The 12,965-nt window shown below is 41.3% G+C and overlaps 1 protein-coding gene across 3 annotated transcripts; it reads left to right on the forward strand.

Annotated features, from left to right (window-relative positions):
- Positions 1-309: 309 nt before the first annotated feature.
- Positions 310-6,450, forward strand: LOC133921763 (uncharacterized). Of its 3 annotated transcripts, none has more exons than XM_062366770.1 (6): positions 310-467; positions 2,063-2,194; positions 2,590-2,654; positions 3,191-4,999; positions 5,229-5,415; positions 5,501-6,450. In XM_062366770.1, the coding sequence occupies exons 2-6, from the start codon at positions 2,152-2,154 to the stop codon at positions 6,151-6,153; spliced, it is 2,757 nt and encodes a 918-aa protein (XP_062222754.1). In that variant the 5' UTR covers positions 310-467; positions 2,063-2,151; the 3' UTR covers positions 6,154-6,450. The 3 variants fall into 3 exon arrangements, with proteins under 3 accessions (XP_062222754.1, XP_062222755.1, XP_062222756.1); XM_062366771.1 differs by having other exon boundaries at positions 311-467; positions 5,504-6,450; XM_062366772.1 differs by lacking the exons at positions 310-467; positions 2,063-2,194 and having other exon boundaries at positions 2,605-2,711; positions 5,504-6,450.
- The last annotated feature ends 6,515 nt before the right edge of the window (positions 6,451-12,965 follow it).

Here is a 12,965-nt window from a genome sequence, read left to right on the forward strand (position 1 = left end):
GATGAGACGTGGCTTGATCAAATTTTTTATATTTTTTAATCTTTTAATTAGTGGGCCTATAAAGTCTTTGCTCGATGAACAGACGATATTGACCTATTCTTATAATTTGTTACCGTAGCGTGTAATTTTGTAAATATTAAAAAAATAAAATATATTAAAAATAAAAGGTCTCTCGCGCGCACGTCGCACGTACGCAGCAGCCCACGAACCACGACGGGCCGCGGGGTCAACGGAAACAAATGAAACGCACCCGCGGAGGAAACGGAAAAAAAAAAAACAGCTCCCTAAAGAAAAGGCGGCTGATAAACAATTCCGCTTCCCAGCACTCTGCTTCACTCCACTCCTCTCCCACTCCCTCCCACCGACCCCTACCAGCACCCTCCGCCGCGTCGGCAGCCTGCTGTTCCCTCTCCCGCGGCGGCTTCGCCGGCGCGGGCTGCGAGTGCTCAGCGTCCGCATCGCGCGAGGTTAGCATCCGTCTCTTATTAAGATCCTCCCTCCCTCTCTCTCTCACTCTCTCGCCTCGGCGTGCCAGCGTTGCTTGGGATTTTCTCGCGCTCTAGCTGTGACTTCCGTGGGGATGTGCCGATCGGGTTTGATGTGCAAAATGCCCGCGCTCAATTCATTTCGAGTTTTCCTCTGTAGGACTCGGCGCATTTTTTTGTTGTCAATTCGTGCTCGGCTGGGGTTTTGATGTGCTCAATGAGTTGAATTATATAACTTGCAAATTTGGGGACCAATAAAAATAACGTTTGAAAAAACGAGATAGTTATGATTCTGTGCTTGGTAAGTAAGAATGAATTATGATTCAGTAACTGGAATGCAAATACACATCGATTCGCAACACGTATTTGTTATGTCATATTATTTCACCTTCTCTCTATGCAGTTCGTAGTTTTTCAAAGAGGGATGAGCAATGAGCAAACCAAGACAATGTTTATAGTTCATCATGTATTTTAATCTGCAAAAACTGCAGAGTTGGGGATTTGTCTCGATTTCAGGGCTCATTTGGAGACGTACATGCCTAAACGTCTCGTTATTCTCATTCTTGGCAGTGTATTTTATTCTACGCAGAATGCATGTCCTCTATTTTACTACAGCATCCTTCTCTTTTCTTATCTTACGCTGTCATCTGTCAAGATTCGAAGTGCTGACTAGATTTCCAGAGAAAATCTGGAGTCTTTGGGGCGGTGCTGGTGCTCTTGGCAGTATTGTTTGCGCATGGTGTCGTATTTACTCCGTGTCTATTCATTTCTCGTTGTCATATTTGTTTGATCTAAGAAGTGTTAAAAAAATCGTGTTCTTGATGGGTATTTTTCAGGTTACTCTTGCTGCCATTCTGCCTTGCATCAGCTGATTTTATCTGACAAAGAAATGCAGTCTTTCAGAGATTACTTTTTTTTTTTTGCAGAACATAGATTATTTCCCCCCTGCAAGATTCCTTCTGGGGGTACGTACGAGCTCGTTACTGTCATGTCCTCATGGGTCCATATATTTGTAATTACTTGTGTTCATTTGCTTCTGCAGACCTGCTTTTATTGTGTCCTTTTATCTGCTAGACTGCCAACCTTGCACTTTCCATCTTGCCAAGTGCTGCTCTCCCCCCCTCGAATATTTTGGTTCTCGATGTCATTTTTTTAAACAAGAGTGTCGACTTTAATTTTCGTGTAATATTGAACAAGAACAGGCCATAAACTGTGCTATTCTCTTGCACCTATCTGGCCTACAAGTGCCTGCAAAAAGTTCAGCCTTAAGCATGTGTCTATTGAAGTTTTCCAGAAAAGGAGCATCTTCCTACAGTATTATCATCACACTTTTTGTATCCTATAAATTTAAATCCTAAGGGATTCAAATACTAAGATCTTTGTGAAACTTATTCAACCTACTTATCCAATCCTTTCGAGTGTTAGTGCGAGCTAGCCACTGTTCTGCTGAAAATTTTCCTGTACTTAGAGTTTCTTCCCCCTGAGGAGCGCTGTGGTATAATTAGCTCACCTGGTTTTAGTCATACAACTCACATCAGGTTCATGGAGTTTCACTGAATCATTTGTCTATTTTTCAGGATTCCATGTTCCAAATGATTTGTTTTAAGCTGGGTGCAGCACCTATTATCATGAGGAATTGATCAATTGACTTGACCTAAGCACCAGAATGTCTGAAGCAAAGTCAGTTATTGGTCAAGCTCGTGGAGATGGTATGTATATCGCTCTTACATTTGTTTCCTGTTATCCTCACCCTTGGTGCTTCTTGAGTGGGTGCTATATTAATTGTTACTTTTGTGATTTGGTGGGGGTACTCGTGCGAAATAATAGTGGGAGCCATTGGGACTAAGGCCCGGGGGGGATTGCTGCTAAAAAAATTGTTATCATCATGCTTTATAATGGGGCTAGATTACATTGTATTCAACGGATAGTGAATTATAGCATTCTATCTTCTTTTGCTTTCAGATAATGGCCGAATTGACAATATTGTCTGTGGTTTCTGTTTATTTCTTGCTTGGTTTGTTTTTCCTAGTCAAGTTTTTCCAGGTATAAATGTTTACCTTGTGTTATGGTAACAAAATATTTTATTCAATGTTTCTCCTCTCAGGGTCTCCAGTTCAAAGAATCATCTCAGAAATGAAGAAATCTACCAATCCTGTGCAGGAAAAAGTTGTGAGTGTCATATACAAATTTTATTAATGCGACTTTTGCACCCTCACACTCATACAGGTGAATATCACTTGATATGAAGAACTGTAGGGACCTTTCTGTTACGACACATCGTAGAAATAAAAAGGAAGAGAAATATATGACTAGATGTAAACATTACCTATCAGTTTTTTAGGGGAAAACAGTAGGGGAAACCCTACTGTGGTATATTTATATATATATATATATATATATATATATATATATATATATATATATATAGAGAGAGAGAGAGAGAGAGAGAGAGAGAGAGAGAGCAGGCTGTACAGAGGGAGGAGCAGGGCTACAACTCCACTGAAAGCAAGAAAGAAGAAAGAGAAGGACATTACCTATCAGTTAGTGCTAACCGGGAAAAAAAGAAATTTAGTATTATTTTCTCCTGAACGACATTAGGAAGAAATAGAAATTTAGAACAATATATATGCTTCTGACTGACCTGATCCAGTTGATACTTTTTCTTGTCTTGATTCTTGTTTGTGCTACTACGGGTTTGTCTACAGGCAGCCGATGACAATTCTTCAAGAAGAAAATCAAATGCAACTTCATTGAAAATGTTATTAGCAAAAGAGATGGCTAAAGAAGTGGGGTCAAAGAGGAGACCTCCGAGTGTCATTGCCAGACTAATGGGTCTTGAGGAGGATTTACCCACTGAAGAACCAATTGTACACCGTGCCAAAAGCGACTCTAGGGAAAGAGACTTAAAAGCAACAAACAAGGCCTTAGAGCGGCAAGAGCCGCACCAGTCCATAAGGTTGATGTCACAAGATATCCACCAATTCCGTGATGAAACAATTGAATATAATGATGTTCGTGAAGTGTGTGAAGAACAATCAGGAACAAGCAATTTTCAAGATCGAACATCAAACAAAGGATGGTCTTCTGAGAACAAGAGTGAGCAATTAGATTTTGTGCAAGAAAAGTTCATGGAACCAGAACTATTCTCCATGGAAGAGAAGCTCCTTCATACAAAGGAGTCACAAGCTCTTGAAGTTCCAAGTTCCAATAAAGATTTATTTCTTGAATTGCCTGAAGAACCTAACTCCACTTTCTCAAGACAGCTGAGCGGGCTTCATACAAACCAAGCACCACCTCAGACAAAACGCATTACAGTGCTGAAACCAATTAGATCCTCTGGGATTAATGGCGTAACACAATCTGGAATGGAACAAGTTGCTAAGCAAAGTGGATTGAAGATGAGAAAGTTTCGTCAGGTTCCTAGTTCAAAGGAAGAAATACCCTCCCAGCCAAGTAGAATAGTACTTTTGAGGCCTACCCCTGGGAGGCCTCGTATATCAAAGGCAAAGCTGACCCCCAGAGCAACTTCATTTCAGTTAATTAACCGGAATAGTCCCGGTGGATCACTAGATGATAACGGGTTGACCTTAGGATCTGCAGGACTAGTGCATGGTATCATGCAGCACTTGCAAGATGGCTGGCATCAAAGAGATGATTCTCTATTATCTTCTGCATACTCAAATGGATATGGGGGAGATGAAAGCTCATTCACCAATTCAGAGGTCGATCATAGCAGTGGTTCTGAAATTGACTATAATGAAGAAGATGGTGGTACCTTCAGTGACTCCGAGGGAGGTAGTCCCCTGTCGAAACATACATGGAATTACATCAGAAGATATGGAAGTCCATACTCAGGCTCATCTTTGAGAAAGATGTCCCACTTTCCTGAGTCATCAGTTATTAGGGAAGCCAAGAAGCAGCTTTCAGAGAGATGGGCAATGGTGTCCTGTGATGAGACCAGTCATGAAAAAGTGCAATCATCAAGGAGAACATGCACCTTAGGTGAGATGCTCTCCATTGAAGAAGCGAAGAAAGAAGTTTTCGCCACTGGGATACTTTCTGTTTCTAGCAACCGGTCATGTGGCATGGAAAATAAACCGACTACACGATCTACATATGTAACTACTTCCAGAAAGAATGATGAAAATGGGGAGAGATCTCCTATGAAGTTGCCTAGATCAAACTCCGTTCCAGTTATTTCATCCACGTTTGATGACATGGTGGTGGATGTGCAACTTTCAAATCCTGAGAGCTGCAAACCAAAAGTGGTTATAGTGTCAAATACAGGAAAATCATCTTTCAAGGGAAGAGTTTCAGATTTTTTCTTGTCTACAAGTAAAAAGCTAAGAAAAAGCACTTATCATCCACCTGATTGCTTTGCTGAGAGGGTTGAAACTTGTGTTGTTCACAGTCAACCGGATTACAATCATAATCTGGATGCCAATGAAAAAGCAGTGCATTGTGAGGACAAAATTGATAGTTTTGCCACGCAAATATCAACCAGCACGTCAGAGGTAAGCATTTCGTCTCAAGTACGTTATATTCTTTGTTCTATCTGCTCGGTGATGTTATATATATTGCTAGTACTTCAGTTGTTGCCCTTATTCCTGTTGAGTGTGTTAGTATGTGCCTTTGCCGTTAAGTGTGTTGACTTATGACTATTTAATTATTCATGCCTAAGAATATATTGTTGAACTCCAGTTTTCTTGGCCTCAAAGCAACTGATGAGAAATTGCATGACAGATAACTCCTTCAGTTGGTGTGATTATATCATTGGACTGTCCAAGCGAAAACCTGGATAAACTAGGAGTAAACAAAGGCCTAAATATTAACCGTGATCAACCCAGCCCTACCTCAGTTCTTGATGCAGCCTTTGAAGATAGCAGTTGTAATGAACCTGAAACTTCAGGAAGAACTTCCAAGAATGCGAGTAAGTCTTGTTTTTCCGTATCGAAGTTCTCCATTACTCAATCTGGTTTGTATACTGATTGCTTTCTGCTGACCTGTGTCTGAAGCAGTATCAAGATCTCCAGCAATTGAGGCTGTTGCCTGTTCCTTATCATGGGATGATACTGCCTCAGAATCACAGTTACTTTGCACCCAAAGGCCATCTCCTCTTCTCTATGATGTAGATGATGATGAATCAGAATGCCATGTCCTCGTGCAAAATATATTGTCATCTGCTGGAGTAGGCAGTGCACAATCAACTATGGTTTTCGCCGGTTGGCATTTACCCGATTACCCTCTTGACCCAGTGGTGTGCAACAAAGTGTTGGAGCTGCGGGAGCAAAGTTCATACCGAATGCTTCTTTTTGACTGTGTGAATGTTGCTTTAATTGAAATTGGCGAGAATGCTTTGCTAAGCGCATTCCCATGGAGTAAAAGAAACTCTAGAACATGGAGGGGCACCTCATCTCCTGATTTGGGGGTATATGTCTGGAGTATTCTGAAGGACTGGATTTACGGGGCACAGGCGTTTGTGGTGAGCAAGAGAGACAATGCTGGGATCATGTTGGATAGAATTGTGAAGCAAGAGGTTGAAGGAAGAGGCTGGGTGAACTTGATGATGTCGCAGGTGGTTGACATTACAGAACAGCTTGAAGGGGGAGTAATGGAGGAGCTGGTCGAAGAAGCTGTGCTGGATTTTGCAGCATGCTTTCTGCAATGAGGTATCGTTTGCCACTGGTAAATGTCCAGGAAACAGCTGGTTTGTGCATGCTCTTGTTTTCACAGCTGCTCCTTGAATCGTTATATCCTCCTCTCCTTTATGTATGTCTTTCTGGATGGTTCTGCTTGTAGTATTCTGAAGTTTTGTAACATTCTGGTAGATGAAATCATTGTAATTGTGCAGTTCTGATGAAGTTTTGTAGGAAAAAAATTAAGCCAAATTTGTCAATGTGGCATATGCAGTTTGCTAAGTAAAATCACGGATTAAATGGTTCACCATTAATCCCCTGCACTTGAATTCCTTTAGGCAGCCACCGGGTTTTTCATTGTCATTGAGCAACAATTACGCAAAACTTTGGGAACAAAATATTCTCGGGTCGTGCATCAAACACCTCTAAATTTTATATCTACCACATCAGTTATGACTACACTATGTCTAACACCTAAATTTAATATCTAACATATGTCTAAATACTACATCTAATTGCTAAAATATGCATGTAAATATGATCTAATTGCTAAACTATATCAAACCTTAATTCTAAAACTAGATCTACATTCTAACATACGTCTAGTGAATATCCTATCAGATTTGTAAAAAAAATTTAAATCTAACATCCAACCTATGTCAAAACATAACACGACGGATTATCCTACCATGTTTGTAAAAAAACAAAGAAAAAAATATACCTCTTTTCTTCAGCAGAGCTTCACCGCACAATTTTTCCTCCCCTCCCCTCCCCTCCCCTCCTATCTTCTCTCCTCTCCTCTCTTCTCAGCTCAGTGGGAAACAAATGAGGGTGTGACATCAACAGGGCCGGTCGTGCCAGTTTAAATACCCAAAAGATCTCACCCTCTCAACAGGCGAGACCTTTTGGGTGGGCCGCACGACGGAGACGCCACAAAGGTATCGCCCGTTCAGCGGGAGAGAACTTGATCTCGCCTGCTAAATGGATGAGATCTTCCTCTCTCCAGTTATTTAATTCGCTGATTGTCGGGGCTGATAAGATCTCGCTCGTTGAATGGGCGAGACCTTGTTCTCGCTCGTTGAATGGGCGATGATAGGTTAGACCTGTGATCTTTTAAACAAACATGTATTCTTAAAAATATTAAAGAATAAAATATATAAAAAAATTCACAGGTATACTATAGAGAGACCATAGGCTCACAGGCACCCTGACCTTCAACATGAGAGCGTCCAGATGCAGTAATTATTAGAGAGTCGTAGCACTCAGGCTGCTATATCACACATCGTGATAGTGGAAAAACTTAAATCAATGAAAGCCAACATTGTTTGGATATCAAGAATTTATTGTGCAGTATCCTATTACAAAATCTTCATCCATAATTGGTGAAGAATTGCATTGTCTCAAGAGCGCGGCATGCAAGTTGAATGTTGTACTTGTCTTCTTCACCCCTTTGCAGTTGTGCCCAGAAGCGGAGCTAGTATGTCTTTCTCAATAGTACCTATATATAATTTTTAGATGGTGATTTTTCAAACACTATATCATTCCTACTAAACGATAAAATCCAACATAATGCAGATGCTGTTAACAAATGTCTCTTAAACTTACTTCTCTGGCCAACAAGCCAACCTTCTAATAAATGATCCATACTAGATGGAATGTTAACATTAAAGGCAATCTGAACTGCACACCACAAAAGCTTAGCAAAATAACAATAAAAAAACAAATATTGAATTGTTTCATTGTTACTACAAAAGCAACATTTTTTACTCACATTCCAATTTTGTCTAGTCAAGTTGTCTTTGGTTAAAATAACACATTTCTTCAGGTATATAAAAAAATCTTAATTTTTAAAGGAACTTTAAATTCCAAACCACCCTATTCGCATTTACATTGCTATTGTTTACTAGAGCCATGTACATAGAATAAATTGAGAAAAGTCCATTCTCATGTAAATTCCAACAAAACATATCATTTTGATAATTAAGTTGAACATGCACAATGTGAGCCACCAGCTGGTGCCATTGTGTTAAATTATTACCAACTAGAGACCTTTGAAAAGATATGTTCAGAGGAACTCTATTAAACACCATTGTAATGGATGTATTCTTCCTTCAAACAATATTATATAGTGAGAGATATTGCTCTCTGAGGGTAAAGTTGCACAGCCACTTATCTTCCCAGAAACGAATTTGGTTTTCATCATTAAGATGGAACATTCCCATGTTTAGAAATTTGTTTTTGACATTCATTAGTCCTGACCAAAATTACGAATCACCAGGTTTTTTCTCTTCCTACGCAATAGTTTGGAATTTGAGATACTTATTTCTTAGGAGATCCTGCCATAAACCATCTTCATTCATTAACTTTAATAACTACTTACTTAATAAACATTGGTTTTGAATATCGATATACTGAATACCCAACCCTCTTTGGTCTTTGGGTTGACACAAGACATTCCATCTAGCTAACCTATAATTTTTTTTAGCCATCACTCTGCCAGAAGAACATTGATCTGTAATACTCCAATTTCTGAAGGACTCCCGTAGGGATCTCAAAAAAAGATAGCATAAACATTGTCAAGCTAGTTAGAATTGAGTTTATTAAAACCAGTCTTCCCCCAACTAACATATGCTTGCTCTTACAGCAGCTTAACTTTTTCTCAAAACTTTTCTTCAATGATTCTCCAATCCTTATTACATAACTTGTTATGATACATAGGAATTCCTAAATATCTAAAAGGATAGGTACCCATACAACAACCAAAAAGTTGAGAATATTGTTCCTCACATTCTTTAGCTAGCCCATAACAAAAGAGCTCGCTCTTGTTGAAATTTATCTTAAGGCAAGATAATTGTTCAAAAGCGCAAAACAATAACTTTATATTCTTGGCTTGTTCTAAATTATGGTCCATGAAAATGATTGCATCATCCGCATACTGTAAGATGGACATACCTCCATCAACTAAATGCGGTACAACCCTAAAAAAGTGACCATTATTCTTAGCTCTCTTTATCATAATGGCTAGCTAATCAACTACTATATTAAACGGGATTGGAGATAAAGGATCTTCTTGCCTAAGCCCTTTTTTAGTCTAAAATTTCTGCCCTACCTGGTCATTAACCTTTATCCCAACATATCCTCCTTGAATAAAGAATCTTATCCACTCGCACCAGGTTGATGAGAAATCCACTTGTTGAAGAAAAGGCTACATGACTTTCTCATATGTCTAAATCAATTTTTAGGATGACTTCATTTATTTTCTTATGGTGAAGCTCATGCAAAATCTCATGTAGTATTACTACCCTTTCCATAATATTCCTCCCGACATAAAATCTGTTTGCGTTGGTCTTATTCCCTTTTGCGCTACACCAGCAATTCTATTCGTAGCCACTTTGGTAAAAAAAAAATTGAAACTCACATTTAATAGGCAAATATGCCTATAATGTTGGATTTGAGTGGCTTCCCTGCTTTTAGGCAATAAAATTATGGTTCCAAAGTTAAGACTATGTAGAGGTAGTAAACCCTTATGGAAGTCTTCAAACAACGGCATCAAGTCCGCTTTTATCAATTCCCAGAAAGTGACTCAAAGCAAGATGATCCAACACCTCCTCTTCTTCTATTTCCTTATCCTCCTTTTCAAGCACATATGATAATTTATCTAATTTCACAACATTATTAAGACGTGAAATTTCATTATTTTTAACAGAAGAAATAGAATGCACCACATGATTAACTGTATTACCCAACAGAACACCCACACTATTAATATTGGAAACCATATGCTCATCAGAAAAGGATAAAATATACATATTTAACTCACCTGACTTGTAGACCCGTCCATGTATAACCCGACTTCAGCTTTGCGGCACGGTCCAAGGAGTCTTGATCAACCGAGTCAACCCTTCTCTTGCTCCTGCGCGAATATGCAACAGCTGCCTCCGGAATTGCTGCCAGCTCCTCTGCAGCATGCATCAGCGCGTTGGATTCTACCCTAGCTGCTTCCTCCAAGATGGACTGCCTGCCCAGAGGCGTCATGTTACCAGCCAAACCAGAGTTGAGCCCAACCACTGTTGATTTCGTTGTCTCGGTTTCAGCAAAGCTGACAACGACTTTTGTATGGTCCAGTGAGCTAATGTGATCAACTCTGGAAGCATTGAGCCCAACCATCAATCAAATCTTTGTCCCAATTGCAACAGAGCTACTAGAACCTTTTTCCTCCGAACAAGACCTCTGTCCCCTCCTTATGATATTGCCAAACTGGCAATAGGCTCCGAATCATCTACTTCCAGCCCTCCTTCACCATTAAGTCCTCGTGTCATGGGCTGAGCGGTCCGAGCGACCCCCGCAGTGCCGATGACCGCCTTAGGGTCCACCTTTGCCTGTAGAGCTCCCGAAGCCAACGTCATGACACCGTGCTACATTGAAGCAACACCAAAAGTCAATGAACCTTGGAGTGTCACACCCACAGGAACACCCAACTGAGGAGCGTCCGGTGCAGTGGCTCTAACAGCAGGACCTGCTATGTGCCCTTGGAAAGGCTGAGCACCTTGATGCGGTGATGGAGCTCCATGGAAACCACCATAACGGTTGGCACGACCATCAAAACAGCCGCGATGATAACGGGGGTACCAGCCTCCACCACAACCATCGTAAGTATACTAGTCGCCTTGGTATCCACCGCGCACACCATAAGAATACCCTCTTCTCCATGACCCATTTGAAAGACACCTCGACCGACAACACCGCTCTGGCCTCCACCGTTGCCCCTAGCAAATCCGTGGCTAGGAGCACCACCACTACGTTGCGCTGTCAGGTTAGCACCTTCACTCTCCATGCCTTCCTTGACGAGCTTATCCAGCAAATGCGGCCCCACCTTCTTTAATTTAAAATTTGAATTCTTCTCAAAATACGCCTGATCTTCGCAAAGTACGGATCAAGATCCTGCTACCGTCGTCAGAGACGACAGCTCCAAGCGGCTAGACAACCCAGCCAACTATGATGGCCAAGATTTACCTCGCCGTCTTCCCGGTGTCGCGGTCTTTAGAATGTCGCCAAACGTGAGAGACGGCGAGACCCTGGGAGGCGGTTAACGCCCACGCCATGGCCGAGCCTGCACCCTCCTGTAGCGAAAATAGTCCTATTAGGTTATGATTGTGATTTTGGTGATTAATGATAATATAGTCAACTGGACTAACATATTTGTCAAGAATATATATTAGTAGGTCTCATGGATTCAATACATGAAGAAGTCACCGAAGCCAGGACAAAGTTTAGTTGAATTGGAGAAGTTCCAGGGAGTTTTGCCTCACCGGATGATCCAGTGTTGAATATGTTACACACACCGGATAATGCACAGTGCATCCAGATAGAGGCAGATTTGTCTCATCAGATAGTCCAATGATCAGTGTTGTGCGCACTGGAGTAATTCCACAAGAGAGGTTGCAGACGTGGAAGCCCAGAGTTCAAGGCACCAGATAGTCCGGTGTGAATGAAGTGCACACACCGGATAATGAACAGTGCAAAGACAAAAAAGAAACAGAAGACCATATCGGATAGTCTGGTGATTGATTTGAACACACCGCAGGAAAGCACTGGAGCATTGTTGACAAAGGGGAGAATGCAGTGACCTCACCGGAAGTTCCGGTGCTCTGAAGATGTGTACACCGGAGCATATTTTCCAGAGAGGGTTGCATTGGCTCGGCTGGCTGAGGATAACTCACCGGATGGTTCGGTGATGAAGTGATGTGCACCAGGAATACACCGAAGCAATTTACACATAGAAGAAGTTGGCTCAGATGGTTAAGGTATATTCACCGGAATGTCCGGTGATGATGTTGCAGTATATATCAGAGTATACGATGTTCACAGAGGCTTGAGTGAGGTTCTAACGGCTAGTTTGTGATAGTGTACTCACCGGATGATCCGGTGTTAGTACTACTGTTCTCATCGGATCATCCGGTGTTAACAACATTTTTAGAACCGTTGGGTTAACGGCTAGTGCGCGAGTTTGAGGCTATAAATACCCTTCCACTCAGTCATTTGAGTAGGCTAGAGTCCAGAGAAGTTCATATACTCCTGAGAAGACATACAAGCCATCAAAGTGCTTAAAGTGATCATCTATGGTGATTAAGCAAAGATTAGTGAGTAATTAGTGCTTATAAGCCTAGAGAGTGAGTTGCTAGGTGATTCCTACCTAGAGAGTGGATTAAGGAGTGATCCAACAGTGTATCCCTTGGTACGCCGGCACTTTGGAGTCTTGGTGACTCGCCGGCAAGCTTTTTGATCCTCCGATTTGGTGTGGAGCGGTGGCAAGGTGATTGTGCGGGAATGCGGAGACCCTTGCCTTTGTGGCTCAAGCTCCGAAGTGATCATGGTGGCAAGGAACTAGAAGAGAGGCTAGTGGTGAGACTTTGCCTTGGTGACTTGGTGGCTCATCCGGGTGAAAGCCTTGTCTTTGTGACTCGGTGGCTCAAAGACCGTGACCGAGAGCCTACTGGGAGCATATCCTTTGTGGAGCTCCAACGTGGACTAGGGGTGGTATTCATACCATCGATACCGCGGGAAAAAAAATCCTTGTGCCAAGTTTGCTCTATCTACTTTATTTACGTTTCCGCATTTACTTACTTGTAATTTACCTTCTTAGATAGGTTGCAAATATTTTGATCGGTAAAATAGACACACTAGATAAACCTAGAGCATATTTAGATAGAAATTGATATATGTTTATCTTATGTTATTTTTGGAACTGAAATAGTTTTAAGTGTCATAATTTACCCCTCTCTTAGGACGCCACCGATCCCTACACCTTTAATGAACGATGGCATCGATGATTCTCCTCACCAAA

This window comes from Phragmites australis, chromosome 6, assembly GCF_958298935.1.
Source record: "Phragmites australis chromosome 6, lpPhrAust1.1, whole genome shotgun sequence".
Lineage (NCBI taxonomy): Eukaryota > Viridiplantae > Streptophyta > Magnoliopsida > Poales > Poaceae > Phragmites > Phragmites australis.